Below are 27,343 nucleotides of genomic sequence, written 5' to 3' on the forward strand. Positions count from 1 at the left end.
GCTTCTGCTGCTTCTGCTGCTACTGCTGCTGTGCTGCAGCAGCACAGCAGCAGACTGCCGATTCGCGTCTGCGGTGTATTCGCAGCACACGGCACAATGCATGCAATGAAACTCTTATAAAGTCAATTAGGGTTTAGGGTTTAGGGTTTAGAGGTTGGGGTCGATAGTTTAGGGTTTAGGGTTTAGCCTCTATTGTCTAAAGTTTAGGGTTTAGGGTTTAGGGCTTGCCCTCATGGCACCCTTATACAATTAGGGTTTAGGGTTTAGGGTTATGGTTAAGTATTTGCTACTAAGGCTACCTTGTAGGGTTTAGGGTTTAGGGTTTAGGGTTTAGTGTTTAGGGTTTAGTGTTTAGGGTTTAGTGATTCATAGCCATAGTTAGGCGAGTGTTTGTTTAGGGTTTAGGGTTTAGGGTTTAGGGTTTAGGGTTTGTACAGAAATAAAATTAAATAAAAAGAAGAAATAAATTAAATAAAATAAAAAGAATTAAATTAAATTAAATAAAAAGAATTAAATTAAATAAAAAGAAGAAAAAAAGAAAAAAAAAGAAAAAAAAGAAGAAAGTATTTGCTAAGAACTTCTATGGGCATGCATATATTGAGTATAAAGAAACACCAAGCTGCTGCTGCTGCTGCTGTTGCTGCTGCTGCTGCTGGTAGCAGCAGCAGCAGATAATATTATATAGTGTTTCTTCCTTCTTTTTCTCCCTTTTATGTTTATATTTATTAAAATATATTCAGTTATATTGTAGGGAGGTTCTGCTGCTGCTGCTGCTGCTGCTGCTGCTGTGAGGCAAGACCAACAGCAACAACAGCAGCAGCAGCAAGTCCTATAGAGGTAGCAGCAGCAGCAGCAAGAAGACTCACTGCTGACCCTTTATATTAAAATATAAGCAGCAGCTGTGTGTTGCTGTTTGCTGCTGTGGCAGTCGTGTGCTGCTGCTGTGGCTCTTTGATCTTGCTGCTGCTGTTGCTGCTGCTGCTGCTGTGTTGCTGCTGCATGCGGGGGTCCACCCCAACACAAACTGGGCAATGGACCTCCAGGGGGGTTTGTTGCTTCCTAATTCGTCTTTGTTGCTGCAGCTAAGCCCTCACCACATCAGCAGCAGCAGCAGCAACAGCAGCAGCAGCACGTGCTGCTGCTGCTGCTGCATCAGCGAGGGAGACCACCCATGCCACCACGCAGCCGCAGGCGAGGCCGCTGTGCAATGCAGCAGGAGAAGCACCAGCTGCTGCAGCTGCAGCAGCAGCAGTTGCAGCAGCAACAGCTGCTGCAGCAGCAGCAGCTGCTGCTGCTGCAGCACCAGCAACAGCAGCATTCCCGCCAGGTGCTGCAGCCTCATCCCTTAGAGGATATCCTTCTCTGTCAAGACACACAGCAGCAGCAGCAGCAGCAAAACATGGACAGCATGCAGCAGCAGCAGCAGCCAGTTGTAGACATAGATTATGGATATCCTTCAACTTATGCGCGCAGCGAATCAGCAGCAACAGCAGCAACTCCTTCTGCTGTTGCTGCTGCTGCTGCTGCTGCACCACGACGCTGTAGCAGTGCCCGTAGGGCTTCAGATCGCGGTCCTGCTGCTGCAGATGCAGCAGCAACAGCTGCTGCTGCTGCTGCTGCCTTGGAGTGCGCAATGGAGCGTGCATGGAGCAGCAAAGAAGACAGTCAGGTGCTGCTGATGACCCGCAGCTCTGCAGCAGCAACTGCAGCAGCAACACCTGTTGCTGCAGCAGCAGCTACACCTGACAGCAGCTCACACTACAAGCAGCTGCAGCAGCAGAAACTGCAGGAGAAGCAGCAAATGTTGAATGGGGAACTTCTTGTGGCAGAGCTACAGCAGCAGCAACAGCAGCAGCAACAACAGTATCAGCAGCAGGAGAAGCAGCAGGAACAGCAGCAAGAGAGCCACAGACCTGCACAGCAGCAGAAGGTGCTGCAGCAGCTGCAACCGGACCTGCTTAAGGATGGTGGGGCATATGAGCAGCAAGAGCAGCAGCAGGAACAGCAGCAGCAGCAGGAGCAGCAGCAGCACCAGCAATCCATCGCTTCTTCCCCACAGGAATTGGAGAGATACACCCCAGTAGTGACTCCGGATCAGCAGCAACAGCAGCAGCAACAGCAGCACCAGCAGAAGCAAGTACAGCAGCAGCAGAACCTAACCCCTTCTAAAGCGACAGGGCAGTGGCAGGGAGGGGCTGCAGCAGCAAGCGAGAATGCAACAGCAGCAGCAGCAGCAGCTGCTGCTGCTGCTGCTTATACAGTAACAGCGGAGCATCAGGAATGCACATGCAGCAGCTGCTGCAGCAAGAGGAGCAGCAGCAGGAGAAGCAGAAGGCAGCATCCTGAGGGGGGCGTTAGACCGCACTACAGCAGCAGCAGCGGCAGCAACAGCATCAGCAGCAGCAGCAGTAGCAGCAGAAGGAGGCCCCACAGGAGGCCAACTATTCTTCCTCTTGTTACTTGGGTATGGGATGAGCGCGAGTTTGCTGCTGCTGCTGCTGCAGGAGCTGATGCTGCAGCAGGTGCTGCAGCAAACTTCTTAGAGTCTGCTACTGCTGCTGCTCGTGCCCAACTGCTGCAGCAGCATCAGCAGCAGCAGCAAACACGCATGCAGCTGCAGCAGCTGCGACAAGCAGCAGCAGAATTGTCTAGGGTTTGTCTTGTTAAGGAGAAAGAGTTGCTGCAGCTGCAGGAAGCAGCAGAAGGTGCAGCACTAGATAGCTGCAGCAGCAGCAACAACAGCAGCAGCAAGCTTCTTGATGATGACAGCGAAGTTGCTGCTGCTGCTCTGTGCCATGTAGAGGAGTTGCTGGTGCTACTGCAGCAGCAGCAGCAGCAGCGTGAGCAGCAGCTGCAGCAACTCAAGATAGAAGAAAGGAAGTTGCTGCTGCTGCTGCAGCGGGGAAGCCAAAGGAGGCAGCAGCAAGTAGCAAGTCTATGTAAAGATGTATTGTTTCCTGTATGTTGCTGCTGCTGCTGTTGCTGCTACTGCTGCTGCTGCATTTGCTGCTGCCCCTGGTGCTGCTTCTTTCGTTTTGTTTCTACCCTCGCTGCTGGTGTTGTCTTGTGCATAGATTTGCTGTTGCTGCTGCTGTTGCTGCTGCTGCTGCTGCTGCTCAGGCCCTTTGTTTGGTGTCGGGTGTCTTCGCCACGGCCACCTCCGCCCCAAGTGGAGATGCACTCTATGTAAGCCGCAGCAACAGCAGCAGCAGCAGCAGCAGCAGCACCAGTTGCATCTTTTCTTGTCTTGACGCCCTGCACTTTTTCTACTCATCTTCCTTGCCAGCTAGCTAGCTGGCTGGCTAGCTAGCTAGCTAGCTAGCTAGCCAGCTCCTTGTAGTAGTGAGCAGTTGTTCAGGGGTTATGTACCAGTCAGCTATTCACTGCTGCTGCTGCTGCTGCTGCTACTTGTGTGGGTGTGCAGCAACTTGTTGCAGCACTGGGGAGGCAGCGGCTGCTGCTGCAGCTAAATGATGCTTCTTATCCTTCCTTGGATATATCCCTGCAGGGCTTGTGCTGCCGATTTGCTGCTGCAGCACAGCAGCAACTCATGTAAGCAGCACGCATGTATGCATGCAGCAGCAGTAGCAGCAGGTTTGCTGCTGCCCTTCGCGGTGTCAGTAGTTCGTTTGCTCCTGTTTGCTCTCCTCGTTATTTGTGTTTGTCTATTGATGAATATGCTGCATCTGCTGCTGCTGCTGCTGCTGCATGCAGGAACCAGCTGCAGCTCTTGCTGCAACAGCTTCGGCAGCAACAGCTGCCGTTGCGCTTGCGACTGCGAGCTGCTGAGGAGATCTGCGGCGAGCAGAAGCAGCAGCAGAGAGGGTCTGCTGCTGCTGTTGCTGCTGCACCTGCATCGTGCTTGTCTACTGGTATTGCTGAGGCACTGCAGCAGCTTCTGCTGCCGTTGCTGCAGCAAGCAACAGAAGCACAAGTTGCTGCTGTGTGGCTGCAGCTGCTGCAGGTCTTTCGTGCTGCTCTCCGTACTGCTGTGGGGGCGCTGCAGGGGCAGACATTCAGTTCTGCAGCTGCAGCAACAACAGTAGCAGCGCCAGCAGCAAAAGCAACAGCAGCAAGAGCAGCAGTTCCTCAAGCCCCTCCCCCCGTCATTTCCCTTCCCGTTGCCGATGCTGCTGCTGCTGCTGCGCTGCATGCGCGATCTGTTAGAGCCATGCAGCTAGACGAGCACTTTGGCAGCAGCAGCAGCAGCAGCGACGGGGTAAACAACATCATGGCACTGCATGCTGCAACAGCAGCAGCAGCAGCAGTTGCTTCTGCTGCTGCTGCAGAGAGAGAAGAAGCAGCAAGTCCTCACGGAGATCCTAGCAAGCTGCACTCTGCTGCTGCTGCTGCTGCTTCTGCTGCTAAGTTCCACAGCACATTTTGCTTCCTAGGGGCCCCCTATCGCCTGGGTCTCTTTCCTAAGGAATTTCTGTGGCAGCAGCAGCAGCAGCAGCAACAAGGGGGGGCCTTGCTGCTGTCTCTGCAGGCTGCGCCTTTAGACCTTCTTTGTGCTGCAGCAAACGACGCAACGCTGCTGCTGCTGCTTTGCATGCAAATCGAGCGGTCGCTGCAGCAAGCAGCAGGAACAGCAGCAGCACGCTTAAGCACCGTGCCGCCGGGAAGCCCTCCAACTAACAGAAGCAGCAGCAACAGCAGCAGCAGCAGCCCCTGCTGCCAGCTTCCCTCCTCCCCATGCATGAGCGAAGAACATCTAAGCAGCAAAGACACCCCTCTTGATCAGCTGTGGCAGCAGTGGCAGCAGCAAGCAACAGAGGAGCAGCAGGAGCAGCAGCAGCATCAGGAACTGCAGGAACAGCAACCACAAGAGCAGCAGCAATGGCAGGAACAGCAGCAACACGAGCAGCAGCAAGAAGAACTGCAGCAGCAAGAGCAGCAGCAGCAGCAGGAGCAACAGCAGCAGCAAGGGAACCGCTGGCAGGGTCTACTGTCTTCTGTACGGGGAGGCCTAACTAATCTGCAGCAACTTGCTGCTGCTGTGCCAGGGCGTCTATACACATCTGCTCCAGCAGCAGGCGACCTTCACCAGCAGCAGCAGCAATCCCGCAGCAGCAGCAGTCCTCCAAGGTCTGATGCAGCAGGAGCAGCAAGCCCAGCAGCAGCAACTGCACAGACACCCACAAGCAGCAGCAGATCCGCTTCTCGCGTTACTTCGCTTGCCTGCAGGCCGACCCCCAAAGTTGGAGCAGCAGCAGCAGATGCAGCAGCAACAGCAGCAGCAGCAGCTACTGCTGCTGCTAGATATCTTGGGCTAAGAGAGCTCGAGCTGCTGCAGCAGGAAGCAGCAGAAGTGCAGGAGGGAATTTCTTCAGGTTGTGCTGCAGAGGCTGTTGCATGCGCTCGTTTGCTGCGGCGGCTGCAGCAGCAAATAAGTGCTGCAGCAGCAAAACCTTTTGAAGAAGCAATGAGGAAGCAGTAGGTCTTCTGTTGCTGCTGCTGTTGCTGCTGCTGCTGCTGTTGTCACGGTCGCGCTGCTACAAAGTGGCTGGCGGTTGCTTCTCCTGCTACAGTTGTTGCTGCTGTTAGTATGAATGCTGCAGCGTAGCACACCTTGCATCTGCTGCTGTTGCTGCTGCTGCTATTGTTGCTGCTGCTGTTGGTGCTGCAGCTCGAACGTGCTGTCCATTGACTTGAGGGAGAAACTGCGGCTGCTCGTTGCACCAGAAGGCGGTCTGCTGCTGCAGATACACCTCAGGCTGCTGCCTGCTGCTGCTGCTGCTGCCCTTGCGGGAGTCATAAGGAGGGCCTTTCGCTGCTACTTCCGCTGCGTCTGGCTAAGCCGACCCAAGAGGTGCGTCTGCTGCTGCTGCTTCTGCTGCTGCTGAAGGTGTTGATGCTGCAGTGCAGCAGCTGCTGCTGTTCTTTTATGTTGTTGCGTCGTCTTGCCCGGCCCCCTGCACAGGCGCAACGCTGTCACCACCACTGCTGCTGCTTTTACTGCTGCTGCTGCTGCTGCTGCTATTGCTGGCTTCGGCTGTATTATGCAGGGTTGCATGCTGTGCTGCTTTCTTCTGCAGGCAGCAACAAAGTAATTTCCCCTCGCGTTTGCTGCTGCAGCTGCAGCGCGATAGTGATTTGTTTTTTAAGGCGTTTGCTGCCTTTGTGGCATCGCATGCAACAGCAGCAGAGCGGCAGCAGCAAGCCGCAGCAGCAACAGCAGCAAGAACGCTCGGACAGAACCTTCTGCTGCTGCACTTGCTGCAGCAGTTCCTCATGGCTCCCGCTGCTGCTTGTCAAGACCGCCTGCTGCACTTGGTGGATTGCCTTGCGAATCCCCGTTCCGCTGCTACTACTGCTGCTGCTGCTGCACCAGACGCAGCAGCTGCAGCTGCTGCAGCAGCAAAAGTTATTGCTGCTGCTTCCCGACTGGCAGCAGGATTCATGGGCCTCCGAACAGACCTAACACTGCAGCAGCGGCAGCAGCTGCTGGCTGCTGCATGCGCGCGGCTGCAGCAATTTGCTGCAGGCGCAGTGAAGGACCAACAGCAGCAACACCACCACCAAAACCCACAGCAGCAGCAGCAGCAACAGCAGCAGTCGGGCAGCGACAGTTTTAAGTGCTTCGTGTGGCGCCATGGTTTGCTTCCCGCCGGTTGCAGCACCGTCCTCATAGCACCTCAGCAGCAGCAGCAACAGCAACAGCAACAGGCGCAAGTGCAGCAGCAGCTGTTGGCTAAGCATCCGCTGGCTGCTTCATCTGGGTTGGAGGGTCCAGTTGTTCGGGGGCCAGCAGCAGCAGCAGCAACCGCAGCAGCAGCAACCGCAGCAGCAGCAAACGCGGAATGGGAGCAGCCGTGGGCTATGGTAGAGGTAGATACACAGCAGCAGCAGCAGCAAGAGCAGCAGAAGCAGCAGCAACAGCAGCAGCGGCAGCCATTGGATGCCTTCTTACAGCAGGAAGTCTGCGAGATCCGTGGGGGTTGTCTGTGGTTGCTGCCACGCTGCAGCAGCCGCAGCAACAGAAGAGCAGCAGCAACAACAACAGCAGCAGCAGCAGCAACAGCACGTCTTCCGCTTGATGGCTTTTGCTGCATTCGGGCTCCTGCCCGTCGGGCGGTGCCTTCAGGCAGCGGCAGCAGCAGCAAGTATAGCCGGCAACAGCAGCAGCAACAGCAGCAGCAGCAGGAGCAGCATCGGGAGCAGCCGGTGGCCAGGCGTTGCTATTGCTGCGGCGCCTCCGAGGAAGAATTGTTGCTGCCGGGAGTCCCAAGGACGCAGCAGCTTATTCTTGTAAGGAATGAATTTTGCTGCTGCTGTGGCTGCTGCGGATGTGTGGTTGCTGCCGCTGCTGCTGAAGTTGCTGCTTGTTTATGTGACAACGGGTTGTGCTGCTGCTGCTGCTGTTGCCGGAGCTTTTGTTGCCTTCACCACTTTGCTGCTCTGCTGCTGCTGTGGTGTCTTAGATACGTTGTGCATATACCTTATCTTACGGTTATGTTGCTTGTGCTGCTGCTGTTGCTGCTGTTGCTGCTGCAGTGTTTCAGCGACGGTGTACGAGTGCCACTAGTGCTGCTGTTTGCTGAAGCAGCAGAAAGAAGGGATTGTCTGCAGGCAATCAAGAAGGAGCTTGCTGCTCTGCAGCAAGAGCACAGCAGCAGCAGAAGCAGCAACAGCAGCAGCAGCAGCAGACGTCAGCGGCGAATTATTGCTAAAGACACAAAAGATGATCAGGGAGGAGCTATTTGCTTCTTTCCAGGTCCCCTGTTGCAGCAGCAACTGGCTGCTGCTGCTGTTGCTGCTGCTGCTGGCAGTGCGGAGGGCGATGCAGCCAAAGGCGATAATCGTACAAACAGCAGCAGCAGCAACAGCAACAGCAACAGCAACAGCAACAGCAACAGCAGCAGCACATGTGGACCCCCCAATGCGGGGGCTTTGCTGCAGCCATTGCTAACAAAAGATGAAAACCCTATATCTAGTCAGCTGTATCTGCTGCAGCAGCAAAACTTGCCAGCAGCAGCAGCAGCAGCAGTTCTTCCCCTGCCACAGATGGCAGTGCCGTCCAATCCAGCAGCAGCAGCAGCAGCAGCAGCAAAAGGGAAAAGCTCTCTGCTGCGGCGTGTTGTTGGATTAATCTTTGGTGGCGGTGATTCATCTGCTGCCAAAAAACTAGCAGGACCCCGAACAGCAGCACCAGCAGCAGCACCAGCAGCAACAGCAGCAGGAACTGCTGCTTCTGCTAGCCCGGCTACTCACTGGTTGCTGCAGTCCGAAGACGATACCTGCAGCAGCAGCAGCAGCAGCGGCAGTGAGTCTGAAGGGGAGACTAGTTCTGTTACTATATGCCGTCCTGCCCATAAAAAGCGGCAGTCTTCAAGGCGAGCAGCAGCTGCTGCTGCTGCTGCAGCCGCTGCTGCAGCTGCAGCCAAGACTGCTGCTGCCGAGATAATGCTCTTTCCCGCCTGATTGTTGCAGCAGCAGTAGCTAGCAGTAGCAGCAGGTAGTAGAGGCACTAGTAATGGCGAAAGCAGCCACCGCAGTAGCAGCAAGAACACCAGCAGCAGCAGCAGCTCCTGCTGCTGTTGTTGTTGCTGCTACGGCCCGTATTTTGTGGTTTTTTGTTTTGTAATTACTTTAGACAGCAGATAAACAGACAACCTTTTTATGTCTATTTATTATTTATAATTATATTTATAATTATTATTTATTATATTTATTATATTCTTATTTATATATTATATGTAGACATACATCTATATATATAAGAACAATCATAAGAAAAAAAGGAATAAGAACCAAGGAGCTCCCTATACAGCTGAGGATATTCTTCTCTCTTCTGTTGTATAGGGGAGCATTATATAGCGAACTACTAATAGCTAGCTAGATGCGTAGTGTTGTGCTACTGTTGGAGCAGCAGCAGCAGCGGCAACAGCAGTACCACTAGCAGCAGCAACAGCAGTACCAGCAGCAGGAGCAACAGCAGCAGCAGCAGCAGCAGCAGCAAAATGTTGTAATTTATCTGCTTTCTTCAAAAGACAAGACGAGTTAAACCGCCAGACAAATCGTTATTCAAATACGTGTATAGACAGTGCAGCAAACTGCTGCTGTAGCTGCTGCAGCTGCTGCAGCAGCTGATGATGATGTTAACAACAGCTGCTGCTGCTTCTGTAACGCTACCGCAGCAAAAGGTGCAAAACATGCAGCTCCTGCTGCATCTGCTGCAGTTATGTGCAGCAGCAAACGGCTCCCAAATTTACCCGGGGGGCCCCTAGGGGGCCCCAAGGCCCTCTAAATGGCATTTTAAAACTGAACAAAGCTGCTGCAGCAACAGCAACAGTTGCTTCTATAGCTGCTGCTACAGCGGCTGCTGCAGCTGATATATCTCCTGCTACAGCTGCTGCTGGTGCTGCAGCAACAGCTGTTGCTGCAGCCTAGGCGTCCTCCCAGCAAAATCATGGTAAGGTGGTCAAATTGCCGCAGCCAATATCTAGCTCACCACTTCAGATCCCCTTTGGGTCTAGCAGGGGCCCCTGGGGGGCCCCTGTCGGAGGGGCCCCCTGGGGGCCCCTTGTGGAGGGGCCCCTTACGCCTTCAAGACCCTTAAACAGGCCCTTGACAAACACAGAGAGCACCACAGGGTCTCCGCATACCTGGGGGCCCTTAAAACAATTCTATATATCCAATCGGAGACAAGCACGGGGGCCCTAGGGGCCCTTTTCAACCCATTTAGGGTCTTCGGTGACCCCTATGGATCCATTGGGGGCCCTTGGGGCCCCCTGGTCTTAAGGGGCCCTTTCAAGCCCAGGGGGGCCCCTTCGGTGCCTAGGGAGCCCCCATGCAGCCACTAGGGTCCCTCTAAACCCAATGGAGGCCGTTGGATCTCCTTAGGGTTCTTTGGGAGCCCCTCGGGGGCCCCTGGGGGGCCCTAAGGGCCCCCGAAGGTGTTAGCATATATCTGTACAATTTCATTAAGGTATATGAAGAAGAAGCAGGTAATAATTGAGGTGTCTGTACACCTCAACCTATACCCGCGGTGAATACTCAAGAGCTGCTATCTTAGAAGCTGTCCTTTCTAGGGGAACAGCAGCAGCAGCACTGACGACTGCAGCAGCAGCAGCAGCAGCTTTGGAATCGGGGTGGGGGGTCGATCCTGCTGCCGCTGCTGCTGCTGCTGCTGCTGCTGCTTCTACCGCGCTGCAGCTGTTGCTGGCTTGCTGGATTTCCCACAGAAGGCGTTTTGCTGCTGTAGGGTCGTTCGGTTGCTGCAGCAATTGCTGCTGCTGTTGCTGCTGCTCAGTGCTTCTGCTTTGTTGCTGCTGCTGCAGCAGAAGCTGCACAAGGGGGCCCCACAGGTGGGGGGCCCTCTGAGGTTTCCCTTGTGAAATGAGTTGCTGCAGTGCTACAGCAGTTGTCAGTTCTTCTGCTGCTACTCTTGGCTCTGCTGCTGCTGGTGGTGGCCGCCTTGCTGCTGCTGCAGGAGCTGGTGCTGCAAGGCTTGTTGCTGCTGCTGATATATCTTGAGTAGGATTTGTAAGAGCAGCAAGTGCTCTTTCTACAGCAGTAAGAGCAGCAGCTCTTGATGCATGCGTTCCAACCTGCATGCTGCTGCTACTGTTGTTGCTGCTGCTGTTGCAGCTGCTGTTAGCGGCGCTGCTGCTGGCGTTAATGTTCGCCGCTGCTGCAGCCTCTGCTAAGAGGAGCAGCACCTGCTGCTGCTGCTGCTCAGTCCCTCCTGACAGCAACGTGGCGAGCTCCAATAATGTTTGCAGATATACTCGCGAAGGCTGCGGTTCCTGCTGTTGCTGCTGCTGCTGTTGCTGCTGCTGTCGCTGCACAACTGCATTCTGCTGAGCGTCTGACGCTGCGCATGCAGCAGCAGCAGCAGCAGCAGCAGCAGCGGGCGTCGGTGGCAGAATCGAATGCCGCTGTTGCAGCTGCTGCTGTCGTTCGCATGCCAAGGGGGCAACGGTATTTGCCTCCGGAGGGCTGCTGCAGCTGTTGACAACAGCAGCACCACCAGCAGGAGCAGCACCACCAACCTTTCTCTTCTTAGAAACTCCTTCAGCTGGACAAGCCCCTGTGTCTGTCAGGCAAACACGTGAAGTCAGCGGAGGCCTCCTTGCTGCCGTTGCTGCTGCCGCTGTTGTTGCTGCTGCTGGTGCTGCTGCTGCGGCGGGTTTGCCTTGAGGCCATATCATAGGAGAGCAGCCAGAAGCAGCAGGTGCTGCTGCTGCTGTAGAATAGTTTGCTGCTGACTGGCTGCTGCAAGTGTCGGCAGCAGCAGCTGCTGCTGCTGCGGGAAGGAGGGCATCTATAAGGCCGAATCCATCGGGTGCAGCACTAGCAGATGTAGTAGCAGCAGCTGCTGCTGCTACTGCGGCTGCTGCGGCTGCTTCTTTTGTATCTCTCGTTGCGAGTGTGGACGACGGAATAAGCTGAAGCAAAGTCGGCGGTAGGGTACTCGCAGCAGCGGCCGCTGCTGCTGCTGCTGCTGCTGCTGCTTCTCGCTGTCGGTGTGCTGCAGCAGCAGGTGGCTGCAGCGACAACAGGGCTGCAGCCGCTGTACGCTGTAGGCGCACCCTCAGCTCTGCTTTGCTCCATATGCCGTCAGCTGCAGCGTTGCTGTTGCTGCTGCAGCCGTTGCTGCTGGGGTTGGCGCTGTTGTTGCTGCTGCAGAGGGTATTTGCCGCCGGTGCAGTTGCTGCTGCTGTCGGTGGCGCCCTAGGGGCAGCATCTGCATTCCTCAGGACTCTGCCTAGGGGGCCCTGCAGCAGCAAAGCCCCCAGCTGCTGCAGCTGCAGCCGCTGCAACACATCACCGTCAGCAGCAGTTGCCCTTGCAACAGCATCTGCTCCTGCTGCTGCTGCTGTTGCTGCTGCTGCATTTCCCGCAGCAGAAGGGGCAACATCTGCTTCAAATCGCTTGATAGCTAGGGCCCCCCCCCTGAAGTGCCCTCGCCTGTTGGTTGCTGCAGCAGCAGCGAGAGCAGCAGCAGCTCTCCCTCTCCCTGCTGCTGCTGCAGCGACTGCTGCTGCTGCAGCTGCAGCAGTTGCAGCAACGGAAGTCTTATGGCACTGGGCATCATGCTGCTGCTGCTGCTGCTCTTTATTATGCCCTCCTCTTCCTTTGCAGCTGCCCCCCGGGCCCCCCCTGCTATCAGGTATTGCAGCGGGGGGCCCCCTCTTGCCTCTCTGTTTATTCCCTCCTCCCCCTCTCCTGCGGTTGCTATGTATGCAGTCAGCGGTGTTATCCATTGGTCCTCCCCTTCTGCCATGTTCCTTACTAAGGTGTGGGGCCCCCCCAGGGGCCCCCCCTCCTTCCTGTGGGCCCCCACCTTGGGCCGTCCCACCTTGGGGGCCCCCACCACCAGGTAGACCCCTAGGTGCAGCAAGAAGTGCATATTCCATTTTTCTTCTACAAGAAATTGCTGCATGATAAGCCTCACTAATATCACCATATTTTTTAATCTTAAAATGTTTACATTCTCTTCTTCCTTTATGCTGCAATTGTGCCATAAAAGAAGCATTTTGTTTATCGAAGCAAACCCCGTATACCCGAGGCAGCTTCGCTACAGCCTCAGCTAAACTAGCAGCAGAATGGGATGGGGGCCCCCGGGGGCCCCCACAGCTACGACTAGAGGGTACCACACTGGTGCTGCTAAGAGGGAGAGAACGTAATGTGTTAGATGGACACTCGGATCCTCTTGCAACTCGGGCTGCTGCTGCGGCGGCGGATGCTGCTGCGGATGCTGCAGATGCTGCGGATGGCGGGGAAGATGATGCTGGTGCTGCGGCTGCTGCGGCTGCTGCTGCTGCGGCTGCTGCTACTCCCTCATCGCCAAAAGAAAACGAAAAGCCACGAGAACCCCTAAAGTAACGCCCGCAAGGGATTGCGGCAGGATGAGCTGCTGCTGCTGCTCCCGTTGTCGCTGCTCCTGCTGCTGCTCCTCCAGCTGCTGCCCCTGCTGCTGCTCCTGCTCCTGCTGATGGTGCGGATGACGATGGTAATGCTGCAGGTGGTTGGGGGCGACCGCTGAAGGGCCGCAGCAAAAGCCCGCCTGCGTTGCTTGCCGATGCAGCGAACTCCTTATCAATAGTAGCAGCAGCAACAGCAGCAGGTGCAGCAGCAGCAACAGATGTGCTACACCTTCTGCGTGGTCCCAGCGTCGGCAAAGACCGCAGCAACTCCTTAGACAAGCACGAAGCTGCTGCACTTCCAGCTGCTTCTCCCACAGAACCTAGAAGTCCCTCTTGTATCCGCTGTTGCTGCTGCTGTTGCTGCTGTTGTTGCTGCTGCTGCAGTGCTGCGGTATCTGCCCAGCCATTATTGCCAATCGCGAACATTCCCTTGACTGCTGATGTGGGGCCCCCTTCAGCATTTTCTTCTTTTTGTGCCCCTCTGAAGAGTTCTCCCACTGCAGCAGCAACAGTGCTGCTGTTGATTGCTGCTGCTGCTGCTGCTGGTCCTGCTGCTGTTCCCGCTGCCCCTCCTCCCTGTTGATGCTGATCTTCTCTTTGCAACCGAAGGAGAGCAGCAGCACCTGCAGCTGCTGCTGTTTCTTCCAGGTGTTGCTGTTGTAGCAGGAGTGCTGCCCCATCCTGTTCCCTATCTGCAGCAGCAGCTGCAGCTGCCACCGCCCAGTTTGCTGCTGCATGCTGCAGCAGCAACCTAGACCCTTTATGTTGCATCCCCCTGCTGTTACAATTTCCGGCCCCACCTGCCCCATTCTGTGTCGGTGCAGCATTCGCAGCCGCCGCCGCCGCAGCAGCAGCAGCCGCAGCAGCCGCTGCCGCTGCAGCTGCGGCTGCGGTTTCTGCTGCTGTCCCTGGTGTAGCAGCAGCCGTACTATTCCCTACAACTGTTTCATTTGTTGTCGTTGTTGTTGTGTTTGTTGTTGTTGTTGTTGTTGTTGTTGTTGTTGTTGTTGTTGTTGCTGCTGCTGCTGCTGCTGCTGCAGTTGCAACTGCTGCTGCAGTAGCTGGTGTAGCCTTTAAATCATGTCCTCTTTGTAATTCATGTGCACGTCTCCATAATACAGCTCGCCAAAATGCCTTACATAATTCTGTAGGAGAATTGAATTGAAATCTTTTACTACATCTACCTCTACCTCTACCTGATGGTGATAATCCTCTTCTATTTTTTCTTTCTGTTTTATGGGATTGAAAATAGGATAAAAAAGATTGACGTTGTGTATCTAATGAGACTCCGCATACTTTTGGTGCTCTTTCTAGTAAATCTAATAAGGAACCTAAATGTAATAAAGATGATAAGGTAGATGATGATGATTCTGTTCCTCCTGCATCTCCTGCTCCTCCTGCTCCTAATGATGATGATGATGATGATGATGATCCTGTTGATGATGATGATGCTGCTGTTGTTGGCGTTGTTGGGGTTGGTGTTGGGGCTGGGGTTGTTGTTGTTGTTGGGGTTGTTGTTGCTAACGATGATGATGATGATGATGATACGGACGCTGCTGCTGCTGCTGCTGCTGCAGATGATGATGCTGCTGCTGCTGCTGCTGTAGATGATTCGGTGCTTGCTGCTGATACGCTGTCTCTCGCTGCCGTTGAAGAAGAAGAAGAAGCAGCAGCTGCTGCTGCTGCTGCTGCATCTAGATCACCCTTAGATCTTACGCTGCTGCCTTCCCCGCAGCGATCTGATTCTTCAGTTCCTTTAGGCCCACCTACAAGGGTATCTAATGGTGGGGAGTCCGTGTCTTCTGCTGCTGCCGCTGCTGCTGCCGCTGCTGCTGCTGCTGCTCCCCAAGGCTCCCCCCCTGTACATATACGCTGCAATTCTGCTAGACAAGCTGCTGTTGGCAGCTTAGTGCCAGTGTAAGACAAAGAAAGGAAACCGCATGCAAGTAGCTGCATCTCTATAGAGAGGCCCCCTAAGGATTCCCCCGAAGCATCGGGTCTGCTGCAGCAGCAACTGCTGCTGTTGCTGCTGCTGCTGTTGCAGCTATTGCTGCTGCTTCTGCTGTTCTCACCGGTGGTGCTTTTGGTGCTGCTTGGCACCTCCTCGTTCTCCATGAGCTGGAGATCTTCTGACGGAGGTTGCTGTTCCTGGTGTTCGTGCTGCTGCTGCTGCTGTTGCTGCTGCTGCTGCTGTGACGGTAGCGGAGGCTGCGTTTGGTCTTCCTCCTTCATGTGCTGGCAGCAAGAAACCTCGTCGCGTTGCTGCTGTTGCCCATGATGCTCTTGCTGCTCCTGCTGCAGTCGTTGCTGCTGCTGCTGCTGCAGTGAATCTGCAGGGGATGACCCCCTTCGATCCCACAGCCCCGCTACGAGCTCAGCAAATCTGTCCGGCTGTCCCTTCGTTGCTGCTGCTGCGACTGCTGCTGCTTCTGCTTCTGCTGCTTCTGGGTTATCTGGATCAGCAGCAGCAACTGCAAGGCAGCCATCTGCTGCTGCAGCAGCACAAAGGAATATAAGTCTGTCTTCGGAGGCACAAAGCTCACAAGAAGGGAGGCCCTTTTGTCTTGCCGCTCCTCCTTGTTGTTTAAATGCTGCTGCTGCTCTGCTGCGGCAGCGGGGAGCGGTACGCGGAGGAGGGGCAGCAGCAGCTGCTGCTGCTGCTGTTGCAGCCCTCTTGTGCAGCACTTTGCTGCTGCCGCCGCCACAAGATGCTGCATGCAGCATTGGCTCAGTAGCCAACTGCTGCAGCTGGAGACCTAAAAGACCTTCTCTGCAACTAACAGCATCCGTCTCTGCGTCTTCTGCTTCCGCTGCTGCTGGTACTGCTGCTGGTGCTGCCGATGCTGTTGTTGCTCCTTTTGTTGCTGCTGCTGGGTCTACAGAAGCAGCAAGGGAGGCAAACTGCCAAGAAGCCTCTGGCGCGTCTCCCTCCCACTCGCTGTTGCCCCGCTGCTGCTGTTGCTGCTGTTGCTGCTGCTGCGGTTGCTGCTGTCCCTGCTGTTCCTGCTGCTGCTGCCGCTGTTCCTGCTGCTGCGGCTGCTGCTGGCAGCCTTCCTTCTCCCTTGCATGCACTCCCTGCTGCTGCGCTGCTGCAGGCCCTAGCCTCAATATATCGGCAGGTATAGGTAATATTAATCTCTCTAAGGACAAACAACTTAAAGGAGCAGCATATTCGTTGCTGCTGCTGCTTGCTTCTGCTGCTGCTGCCGTCGGTGCTGGTGCTGACGGTGCTGGGGCTGTTTGTCCTGCTGCTGCTACTTCTGCTGCTGCTGATACGTCTGCTGCTGCGTCTGCTGCTGCGTCTGCTGCTGCTGCTGTCAAGGACCGCATTTCGCTGCACTGCGCATTAGCAGACACTCGAGGGGCCTCCGAGGCTGACCATCGATTGGCTAGCGCTTTTGCTGCAGCAACTGTTGCTGCTGCTGCTGCTGCTGCTGCAGTGTCATCTGATGCACTTACGTGCACTGGGTCTTGCTGAGGCTGTCCCCTTGGACTATTTTCGCTGCCTTTTTCTGCAGCACAAGCTGCAGCAGCAGCAGCAGCAGCAGGTTGCTTGTGCTGCGGATGCTCGGGTGCTGCTGCAGCTGTCTCCGCAGCCGCAGCAGGCAGCAGATACGTCGGTTGTGGCTGCTGTTGCTGTTGCTGTTGTTGCTTCAGTGCTAGTAGCAGTTGTTTCTGCTGTTGCTGTTCTTGCTGCTGCTGCTGCTGTCCCCGTTCCCTTTGCTGTTGCCTCTGCTGCTGCTGCTGTTGCTGCTGCTGTTGCTGTTGCTGCTGGTGCTGCTGGGGTTTAACAGCAGCACCGAGAGCAGCAGCAGATGACAGCAGCAGTGTGGGGCTCCCTTGTGGCTCTGAGGGGACAAGTGTCCCCTCTAAGGCAGGGGACACAGCAGGAGAATCAGCGGAAGAAGAACTAAGACAGTAACGGGGACCCCCAAAGAGAGGAGGCAGCAGCAGAGCCTTCAGCTGCTGCTGCTGCTGCTGATTCTGCTGTTGCTGGTGCTGTGGGTGCTGCTGCACCGGCAACCGGCTTGCTGCTGCTGTCTTGCGGTGACATGCTGCTGCTGATTCGCCTGCTGCAGCAGCAGAATCTACATTCTCGTGCTGCAGCGGCAAAACACCTTCTCCGCCTGCTGCGGCTGCGTTTGGTGCTGGTTCGCGTCCTGCAGCAGCAGGAGCTGCTGCTGCTGCTGCTGCTGCTGCGGTAGTGGTAGTGCTGCTGCAGGGGCCGGAGGCGGAGGTGACCCTCTCTTCTAGCAAAGGTGCACAGCCCTCGTTAGCTTCCCTCATGGCGATTTGCTGCTACTGCTGTTGCTGCTGCTGCTATTGCTGCTGCTGCTACCGTTCTCAAGACTACGGTGGCTGCTGCTGTCGCTGCCGCCGTCCCTGCTGCTGCTGTTGCTGCTGCCAAGTGCTGCTGCTGATGTTGCCAGGCCTGAGCAGTAGAGGCAAGGCAGCTTCCTCATGTTCCTTTGCTGTAGTGACTCAACGCGCTGCTGCTGCTGCTGCTGCGGTTGCTGCTGCTGCTGCGGTTGCAATTATTGCTTGTAAGTGGTCAGTTCTTTGACTGCCCCCCACAAACAATAAAGTCCCACAACGTCCCCGGGGTAGTAGTCCCCTGGGATCGTCTCCTTGTGGGATCGTCTCCCTGGGATCGATCGTCTCCCTGTTGGGTCGCTCGACTCCCTGGGATCGGTTCCCAGGGATCGAGTTCGTCTCCGTGGGATCGTCTCCCTGGGGTCGTGTTTTTTCGGGATCGGTTCCCTCTAGTCGCCAAGGGGTTCAAAGACCAAACTAACTCGTGAAGAAGAGATCTGCTGCTGCTACTGCTATTGCTGCGGCGGCGGCGGCTTCGGCTACTGCTGTTGCGGCTGTTGCTGCTGCTACTGCTGCTGTGTGTGCTCTTTGCTGCAGTCACCTCGGGTGTCACCTCCTGTTTGCTGCGTACAGACACCGGAGGGGGTGTGTGCTGCCGTGGCGGGTGGCTTGGTATGGTCTAAAGGGCAATAGGACGGCTGTCGCCTTCAATAAACCTTCTGCGGTGGTGGAGAGACGGACAAGGCTTGCTGCTGCTGCTGCTGCTGCAGCTGCTGCAGCTGGTGTGACAGCTGGGCTGCTGGTGCAGCGGCGCAGCTTCTCGCAAGACAGCAAACTATAAAAGAGGCAAGCGCACCCTGCTGTGAGGAGCTCTTCTGCTGCTGCTGCTGCCTCTCCTGCTGTTGCAGCAGCACCGCAGGGAGCAGCAGCAGTAGCAGCAGCGGCAACGGATGGGGCGGCCCGTGCGGCTCGGCGCCTGGGGGAGGAGGGTCAGGGTTAAATGAGAAGAAGCAGTTGTGTTTTGCTGCCTTTGCTGCAGGTAGTGTTGCTGCAGTTGCTGCTGCTGCTGCAGCTGCTGGGGCGGCAGCCGCTCGAGCGCAGCAGCAGCAGACTGCTGGACGGACACCGAGAGAGACACGCGCAGGTGCTCGGGTGTACGTGCACCTGGGCAGCAGCGGAATAAGAGCACAAGAGGGATGAAGTATTTCTTCAATTTAATTATAACGTCCCATCCAAACAAGATCCGCAGGCAGCAAGGATCCTCTAGGCCTGCAGCCGATCAGCTGCAGCAACAAGTGCGCGTTGAGACGGGCACAGCAACTGCTGCTGTGCTGCAGCAGCAGCAGCTCCTGTTGCTGCAGGCACACTGCATCAACAGTAGCTGTTGCTGCAGCGACCCTCTGAAATATTCTCTCTCTTGACTGTTTAGACACTTAATCTGACTCCCCTTCATATGCAGACTCTCAGACACAGCTGGTGCTTCTCCGATCCCAGCAGCAGCAGCAGCAGCAGCAGTAGCAGCAGCAGCAGCAGCAGCAAGTGATGGAACGACCGAGGTGCATGGAAGCGCTGTATCATAAGATACTTTAGCAAGGACGCCCCTGCGTGACCATTTTGTTTTTATTTAAATAAATACAAATTAATTAATTAACAACGTCATAAATACAAACTTCAGGTGTATGATCCCCAGCAGCACAAGCATACACACAGAGCGGATGCTCAGCAGCAACCGCAGCAGCGAACAGCAGCAGTACCAGCAACAACAGCAGCAGCGGCTGCGGGACACTTGCACGGGAGGCCTCGTTGATCTTTTTCTTTGAAATTTACTCTATAATAATTTAAAATTATAAATACAAATGTGTAATAAAGCATTTTCTAATTGCTAATGCCACCTCGAAGCCCCGTGCTGCTGTAGTGTCACGTCTGTTCTCGATCTTCTCCCCCCCCCCCGTCGCGAGCTGCAATCAAGGCCAAATAAAGGAAGATAATAGTCCTTGAAAATAAACTAATTACATCCTCCTCTCTCTCCGTATCACAGAGGCCAATACATCAAGGCCTAAGGGGGACGAGACGGCCTGATGGGCAACGCAGTTCCTTCGGTTGATATAAGAGAAGGAGTGTGCGATGCAATGCAGCCAACATACTCATCAGGGAAGTTCCTAAACAGCACCAAACCAGCCTTCCTAGTCTCCAGGAGTTTTGAGAGCAGCAGAGCAAGCTCCTCGGGTTGCGGGGGAAGAGGCGAACCGGCATGAGTACTGTGGTATAACTTCGTGCAACTCAGGGTGCAAGGAAGCACCGCACACAAGCATAAACGAACCTTCCTCGCTGTGTGCGCGTACACGGTAGACCATTGTGGAGGCGTTTTGCTTGCGTACCGTTTGTCAATTAGGGTCGTGTAACACCCCATGCCCGCTTCAGTCAGACTGAGCAAATTCACTCAGACTATGCTACATCCGCGGTTAAGGTCACCAGTTGCAATGCACCTTAGCGCAAGAGGCGCAAGGAAGCACTGCATGCAACAACAACAGAGGCTTACGTGCTCCATGCTCGAACACTGTTGGCCGCTGTTGAAGGTTTCTGATTTCTTGCTGCACAATTCCAACGTAGTGAGCGGGATTAATGAGACATCTACAGCCAGAGAGACTGGCAACGTCCGCATACTATATTACAAACAGCGCGGGGTATGTAGCCTGGGGTTGACTAAATCACCGAACCCTCTACGATGTTGCTGCAGCTATGCAGTGTGCTGTGAGACCTATGAAGAGAAAGCAGTTGATCTGACTGAGTTTCCCCAGTTTAATACAGTTGCATGGTTTTTGTGCCGTTGGCACGTAATAATTACAGTCTGAGAACACGGGAGGCCCAGTAGTCTAATTGGTAACGCGCAGTTATGGACTAACGAGATTCCCACTGTCCCTATCTACTCTCTAGCGAAAGTACAACAGAGAGAATCGAGGGCGGGGAATCGGAGTGGGAGGAAGGCCCTGCTGTGGTTAACTCCAATCCGCCTCTGAGGAGCAGTGACGGTGGTGGGGACTTCAGCATTTGTGAAACACCACATACGTACCCTTTTACCTATTGTGTCAAGTTCATATTCAAGCTGGGAGTCAGTCGGGAAGCTAATAAAAATGGGGAACACCTCCATATTGAAAATGTTTCTGGTGGGACCCATATCAGTGCAACAACAAAGCCGGTGCCCTAAGGCAAGTTCAATAGGAATTCCTATCTCATGCTGACCAGAAGCGGAAAGGGTTGCGTGATATGAATATACATTACGAGCGTACAGTGTGAAAGCACCCGGAACACATCCAGGTTATGCAAACTTTCTCTTATATTCACTGCTCTGTTCGTGACACCAGGTCGGAAGACCTTTTAGACGAGGGTTGCAATCGATACAGCATTACACCTAGCAGTAATAGTCCCTTTATAAATAGAATTCCAGCGTTAAGCTCGGAGTTTCCATATGGATGCTGCGTTTCATGCTGTCCCTTGGAGAGAGGCAATCATTAGCGTGGTGTGCCACAAGGAAGGAAACAAAGTGAAAAGGTGAAGCCTGCGGAGATGTGTGGAGTGAGTCGTATTACCATAAGACAGGGCTTTCATGTTAGACTAGCTCGATGTCGTGCGGCTCAGCGAAGGATGAGTATAAGGCTTCCGAGAGACACAATTTCGATAGACACTACGAAAGTCCGTATGAGAGAAGACAATCGCGTTCAGGCAGCAGCACACTACAGAAAATTTGGTTGATTTTGCTATTACGAGGGTGGAATCAGTGACACAGCAATGGAAGCAGAGTTACAAGAGGTAACCGAGAAGAGCAAGCACACCCTTCCGTGGTCACCTGAATATTGCAGTTTAGTGAAATTCGATCTTGTTAGCACTCAGGGAACTACGCATTCGTTGAGGACCAGGGGAACAGTCCTCAGATCTACTCAATGATAAGGGCCCTGTAGCGGCTAGGCACGAGAAACAACTTCGGCAGATGCCTCTCAGCCTCGTCGCCCTCATCATTGTTTCTATGCCTCTCCTTATTTGGTAAATGTTGCCCTTTTTTGCTTGGTCAATACCTTGCAGGGCAAACAGAAACACGAGCGATGTAGACGAAGTCTTGTGGTGTCTCAAGAGAAGTTGGTGCGCATGTGTATTATATTGTGTCTGGCGTTGTTGGCATCCCTTTACTCTCCAGAAATCTTTGGAAGAGCTGCACAAGGGCTTTGGGTTGACGGGGAGATGATGCCACTTGTTTGCAGTTAGAGTGCAGATTGATGCAATCCCTAGTTTACGCATCCCCCGACTAGTAGTTACCCTTCAATGCATACACTAACTCTTACGACAGTTGTTACTCACATAATATTTCTGTATAGCCTGAAGTGCATGCAGATAAAAGAAAGGAAACGCACCAACTTCAAGGCGGTACTAAATAGAACTCCCTACACGGAGCGTCCTAATATGTCCCGGTAGTGCTTGGCATTTTGTAGATAATATTCGACGAATGTTGCGTTTTCACAAGCATACTAACACACAGAAGGACATATTATATTTACTAATTTCTAAAGATTGTGCACATTCAGATAATGCCACAGCGCGTGTGCATGAGTACATACTGCAAGTTTGGGGCTGCTTCCCCTGGCATGGAACTGATGCCAGTCCCCGTCCTTTGCGTTTTAAACAGACTATAGATTAATCAGCGGCAAGAGGAAAACAAATTAGAAAAAAACATAATAGCGAGAGGGAAAAGACTACTCAAAACAAACAACAGCTGCTGCGTGTGGGGCTGTCCGATTTCATGAAAGTTGGCAGAGGCCTCCAAGCCCCATTGGTTTGCGTTTTCTTATGCTGCCTGCAGCAATTTTGAGGAGAAGGTCCGCCTTAAGGTTATTTCAGGTTAATTGTTAAATTATATTTCTTCTGAAAAGAGAAAAGGCAGTTTATAAAACCTCGAATAGCTGCTTCTCTACCCTCTCGCCCCCCCCCACACGGGCGGGGTCCTCACTCTCGATATATATTGATCGGGATGTTTATACTGTGATTGTTTCCGCTGTTGCGTTTCTCTCTTTGCGGCTTCTTTGGTTTTCTTCGGCTTGTTGATGTTATCCTGCTGTACTATCCCGCAGCGAAGAATTCCGAAGTAGCGCGTCCTGCGCAGCAGTCTGTCTTCTCGTTGTGTGTTTTCTTACTGTGAATCGTCGGGTTTCTTCTCTTCTTCTCCTTCTTCTTTGTTTCTTGATTTATATTCCCTTTCGCATTACCTTGTCGAGGTTTGTATTGTCTTTCTCCCGTCAAGACGGACAAGGGAATCCAGCGGGAAAGGAGCTGTAGAGGGAGAAGAGCAAGGAAGCACGAGTTGGGGAAGTCATCATGAGTGCGGAGACCTTTATATTATTTGAGGCAGCTCCTGGCCTGCTCCTTTTGCGGGTTAAGGAATGGGATTCAATAGCACAAGATACGGACGCAGTGCAGGAAGCTTGTGCTGATGCCCAGCGCTTTAAACAGTTGGTTTCTTGCGAGGCATTCTATCCATTCGCCGATGCAGCAGAGGCCTTAGAAACGCTGGTGGGGGTAGCAAGCGGCACAGTGCCGCCTTGCATGCAGAAGTTCTTGGAGTTGCACATGCCTGCTGCAGCACGACAAGGCAGCAGCGGCAAAAGCAAGAAAAAGCAGCTTGCCGGGGTGGGGGAGGAGGTAACTGCCTGTGCCTTGGGTGTATGCGATCCTACCTTAGGAAAGGCCCTAAGTAACTTAGGGTACAGCGTGGTGTATAGTCCTGCTATGCTAGAAATGCATAGAGGCGTACGCATGCATATGAAGGCTCTTGCAAAGCCTTTAAAGTCGCTTCCTCTGAACAAGTTTCAAGTTGGTCTTGGCCACAGCTACAGCCGTCACTTAATGCAACTTGATCCGCGCATGCAAGATAAGCCTATTATGCAATCTGTTGCTCTTATTGATTCCCTTGACAAAACTATCAACTCCTTTTCTATGAAGCTTAAAGAATGGTACGGATGGCACTTCCCGGAGCTCGTCAAGATCGTATCCGATACAGAGGCTTACGCCAAGACGCTTCTTGTTGTAAAACAGAAGGAAGAATTCGACGAAGAGGTAGGACTACGCAATAGCTGTCGCAGGCGTGGATGCACACAAGCACACATCCAATTATTGAGTATTTGTATCGAATCCAAGAGGACCATGCGCACATCCATGCCGTATGCAGGGCAGCAGCAGCTGCTGCTGCTACTGCTACTGCGGTATATTTCAGTACAGACGCAGTTGTTGCGTTTGTTTGCATGTCTGTACTCGATTCCTATGGTATGTCGGCGGTCTACCAATGCCCCGTTTATTGTGGTGTTGCTTATTTTTCGTATATACAGGAGGGCCGAGAGGCGCTGCTTGAAGCTGTAGGCAACAGCGAAGAAATTGCTGCACAGGTACTAAGTGCTATGAAGCACTCGATGGGGCAGGAGATTTCCTCTGAAGACTTCGAAAATATTCACGAGTTTGCCAAGCAGGTGACTACCGATCTTAGGGAAATGGAAGTAGAAAGCAAGAGGCAGTGGCATTAAGACACAAACTAAATAGCGAGAAATCACAGCTCCACGAAGAAGCATCACAAAACAGCACCAAGAAATACGAACCACAGAGGGAGGCAATAGTGTCGCGTTGCCTTGTGTTCCTGTTTCTGTTGCTCTTGCTGCTGGCGCACTTCTTGCTGCTTCTTCTGCGCCATTTATTCCGTTTTTGCCATGTTGTTTTCTATGTGGGGGCGTATATGTATGGTATCGCTTGCATGGGTTTCCGAGCTCCTATTTTGCTTCTTGTGTTGTTGCTTTTGTGTCTCCAGGTGCTAAATCTATGCGAGCAGCGGCGCTCGCTGCAAGAGTATTTAAGCGCTAAGATGGATCTCGTCTCTCCAAATCTAAAGGCAGTGGTCGGAGACGTTTTAGGTGCTCGCCTGATTTCCCATGCTGGTGCTCTCGTCTCTCTTGCAAAATACCCCGCCTCCACGATACAAATTTTAGGAGCAGAAAAGGTAAAATGCTACGAGTAGTTAAATAAATATATATTTTCGGTGCACCCCTGTACTTGTCAGTTTCCCCTGTAGTCGTTTGTCATTTTGCAGATTGTCTCTTATCTTGTCGTCGCCGTGTTCCCGATCTTGTTGCTCCCTGCTTTTGCATCGTTGTTGCTGCTACTGTACTGTTGCTGTTGCTGCTCGTCCCGTTGCAGGCGTTGTTCCGAGCTTTGAAGTCGCGCAGTGGTCGTACACCTAAATATGGCTTACTGTTCCATTCCTCTTTCATTGGAAGAGTGCAGCAGCAGAAGCACAGGGGAAGAATGAGCAGGTGCGGCAGTTTAAGGATCCCCAGCTGTACAGGCACCTCACTTGCCTCACACACAATCTGTAGCTGCTGGTACTGCAGCATGTAGTTCTGCTGTGGTTGCTGGTGCTGTGGCGGGCCTCTAAAGTTTCCGTTGGCAGCAGTGTATCTTCCAGATGCATGCGTTTTAGTATATAACTTAAAATTGGTCTTAATTTATCTCTGCTTTTCAGATATTTGGCCTCAAAATGTGCTCTCGCTGCCCGCATTGATGCCTTCGGCGACGAAGCAGATAAGGCAGACAGCGGCTTCCAGCGGCAGCACATCTTTGGAGATAAACTCAGAGAACAACTCGAAGAAAGACTTAAGTACGATGTTGCCTCTGCTGTTGCTGCTGTTGTTTTTGCTTGTTCTCCTATTTGTCGATGGCTGCTGCCGTTGCAAGGATGATGCTGCTTCTGCTGCTATTGTCGTGGGTCTGTTATCGGTCCCAAGACGGTTGTAGTAATGTTGCTGTTGCTGCGGCACAGGTATTTGGCTGACGGCGTTGTGCCTCGCAAGAATTTGGACGTCATGAGGGAGGCTGCAGCAGAAGTGGAGGTGCAGCGTGCTGCTGAGGCAAAGGCGCTTAGGAAGGCAAAGAAGAAGAAGGCGAAGGCAGAAGCAGCAGCAGCTGCTGCAGCTGCAGCAGCGGCAGAAGCAGAGGGGGAGACAGCAGCAGCAGCAGAGGATGAAGAGGAGGCTGCGGAGGAACAGGAGAAGCCAAAGAAGAAGAAGAAGAAAAGACATGCTGAATATGAGGGAGAAGAAGACGTAGCAGAAGCTGCTTCTGTTGTGACGGCAGGAAAGAAGAAGAAACACAAGATAGAAGTAGCTGCCTGATTGGCTCAGTATCGAAGGGACTTGATTCGCTTTTGTCTGTATTTATTGGTTTAAGTGTTTTAAAGTTTCTTCTTTCTTTTCTTCTCGTATTCACTAAATAAAATACTCGCTATCCCTACTTCCCGCTTAATGTACTCCCCTAGTTTCCTCTCTTCGCCATAAATAACCCATTAGCATCATCGCGGATGCTTCGCTGGAAGGGTTCTTGGCTGCAGCTGCTGGCTGCAGCTGCAGCATCCAGCAGCAGCAGCCGGGGCTGCTGCAGCTATCTTTTCAAATCATGCTATAGCAACAGCTGTTGCTACTGCAGTAGAATCCGTTGCACATGCCTATTACCTGTCGTTGGCAGGTGGCTCCCGCAATTGGTGTTTTGTTGGTGGTTTGTCTAGAGGACCATGCGCTGAGTTATATATAATAATAATATATATAATACATGTAGTTATATATAAATAATATATACATAATTACGCATAAATAGTTAATATATAATTACATAGTAAGGAGGTGTAACACATATTTAGGATGCACGTAGTAGAGCACACAGCAACATGTGCTGTGGGAAGCTGAATCTAACCTACTGCAACAGGCCGATCCTAGTGTACTTTTCTAGGTGTTTGTCTGTTTCCTCGCGGCTCCAGCGTAATACATTTGTCCACTAGTATTATCATTTACTGGCGCTTATCTGCTGCTGCTGTTGCCCGTTCGTTCCTAAGCTTGTGGTGATGGTTGATAACCCCCGGGAAGACTGAGTTGCTATAGTGGACGGCAGCAGATGGATCCCTGCTGCAGCAGCTGGTGCTGCTGCAGCACCTCAGACTGCAAAGAGCTGTATCTACACCAGAACAGGCAGTGAATTTTTTCGGTGACCCTGCTGCAAGCAAGAACAACTGACGCCTACGGCTTGTAATGCAGCTAGCTAGATCTCCAGCCAGGTAGAACGTTTGTTGGCTACTGTCTATCCATATCAATCAGGATAGTCGCTCTTGTTTTGTATTGCTCGCAATTTAGTAGTTGGACTTATTATAAAGGTCTGAGGAAACCCGACCCTGAAGGTCTCGGATTTGCAGAAGACAAAAACGCCTGTCCTCTGCTGGAGATACACCCCGAGGCGGGAGGCACTGCTGCTGCTGCAGCAGCTGCAGCTGCTGCTGCTGCGGCTGCTTCAGCGGCTGCTGCTGCTGCTGCTGCTGCGACGAGTGCTGCCTGCATGCAAGGAAGCCGCTAAGAAACGGTAGCTGAACCCCACCCTTCAGCCCTCTAGCCATGCAGCTCCACAGCTAGCTCATCTGCTAGCCAAAGCCAAGACACACGTGACCACAAGCTGCAGCTGCAGCTGCAGCTGCAACAGGCCACGAGCAGCGCCGAATTCCGCGGGCCTCGTCTGCAAGCTAGCTATCTAGCTGGCTAGCTAGCTTGCTAGCTCGGCAAGGATGGGTATAATGATCCCCCGGCATGAAGCAGTCTGTTCTTCCCAGGGCTAGCTTCCTGGCTAGCGAGCAGCTAGCCAGACTTGATTATTCCCGCTGAGGGGGAGGCGAGGCACACCGCAGCACAAACGCCCTTCTAAGGGGCCGGCCACTGCAAGGGAGGGGGGGTCCTGTAAGTGAGAGTTCAGCAAAAACAGCCCAACATGTAGGTGTCTGTTCTGTTAATATGCTTCCTAGCCCGCTCCACAGCTAGCTGTCGAGCTCATACGCCAGCTAGCTAGCTAGCTAGCTAGCTACGTAGTTGAGCGGCCGCAGCTGCCAACTGAAGCCTGTGCCCTCGTGATGACGTTCCCCTTTAGCACTGGGGGAAAACTCCTCCCCAGATATGATGTGACAATGAGAAGCAAAACGCTCCCCTGTGCATCGCTCCCTGCCCTCAGCTGCTGCTGCTGCTGGTGCAGGCGGCATCGGTTCACTTGCTGATTCCTTTTTTCTTCTCGACTGGCTTCAATATCTGTGCCCAAAACGA

The 27,343-nt window shown here is 53.4% G+C and overlaps 4 protein-coding genes across 4 annotated transcripts in view; 3 read left to right on the top strand and 1 right to left on the bottom strand.

Moving 5' to 3' along the window:
* Positions 1-453, top strand: part of EMWEY_00018680 (kinesin motor domain-containing protein, putative) — a gene marked incomplete at both ends in the record, with an annotated part of 7,390 nt that extends 6,937 nt beyond the window's left edge. The window contains one exon of the mRNA XM_013477659.1: positions 438-453. Within this exon, the coding sequence (XP_013333113.1) occupies positions 438-453 (16 nt within the window). The remainder of the gene's footprint in view (positions 1-437) is intronic.
* A 718-nt stretch (positions 454-1,171) lies between these two features.
* Positions 1,172-8,424, top strand: EMWEY_00018690 (hypothetical protein, conserved; the record flags this gene model as incomplete). Its single annotated transcript, XM_013477660.1, has 5 exons — positions 1,172-2,959; positions 3,425-3,552; positions 3,715-5,436; positions 6,039-7,251; positions 7,498-8,424. The coding sequence occupies 5 exons, from the start codon at positions 1,172-1,174 to the stop codon at positions 8,422-8,424; spliced, it is 5,778 nt and encodes a 1,925-aa protein (XP_013333114.1).
* Positions 8,425-9,980: 1,556 nt separating this feature from the next.
* EMWEY_00018700 (hypothetical protein, conserved) lies at positions 9,981-17,162 on the bottom strand (the record flags this gene model as incomplete). The annotated part of the gene is made up of 1 exon (XM_013477661.1): positions 9,981-17,162. The coding sequence occupies one exon, from the start codon at positions 17,160-17,162 to the stop codon at positions 9,981-9,983; it is 7,182 nt and encodes a 2,393-aa protein (XP_013333115.1).
* A 5,388-nt stretch (positions 17,163-22,550) lies between these two features.
* Positions 22,551-25,387, top strand: EMWEY_00018710 (nucleolar protein 5A, putative; the record flags this gene model as incomplete). Its single annotated transcript, XM_013477662.1, has 6 exons — positions 22,551-23,288; positions 23,558-23,695; positions 24,028-24,216; positions 24,414-24,529; positions 24,739-24,873; positions 25,036-25,387. 6 exons carry the CDS (start codon positions 22,551-22,553, stop codon positions 25,385-25,387), a joined length of 1,668 nt encoding a protein of 555 aa, XP_013333116.1.
* Between the last annotated feature and the right edge of the window lie 1,956 nt (positions 25,388-27,343).

Source organism: Eimeria maxima, genomic scaffold (assembly GCF_000499605.1).
Source record: "Eimeria maxima Weybridge genomic scaffold, Emw_scaff160, whole genome shotgun sequence".
NCBI classification, from domain to species: Eukaryota; Apicomplexa; class Conoidasida; order Eucoccidiorida; family Eimeriidae; genus Eimeria; species Eimeria maxima.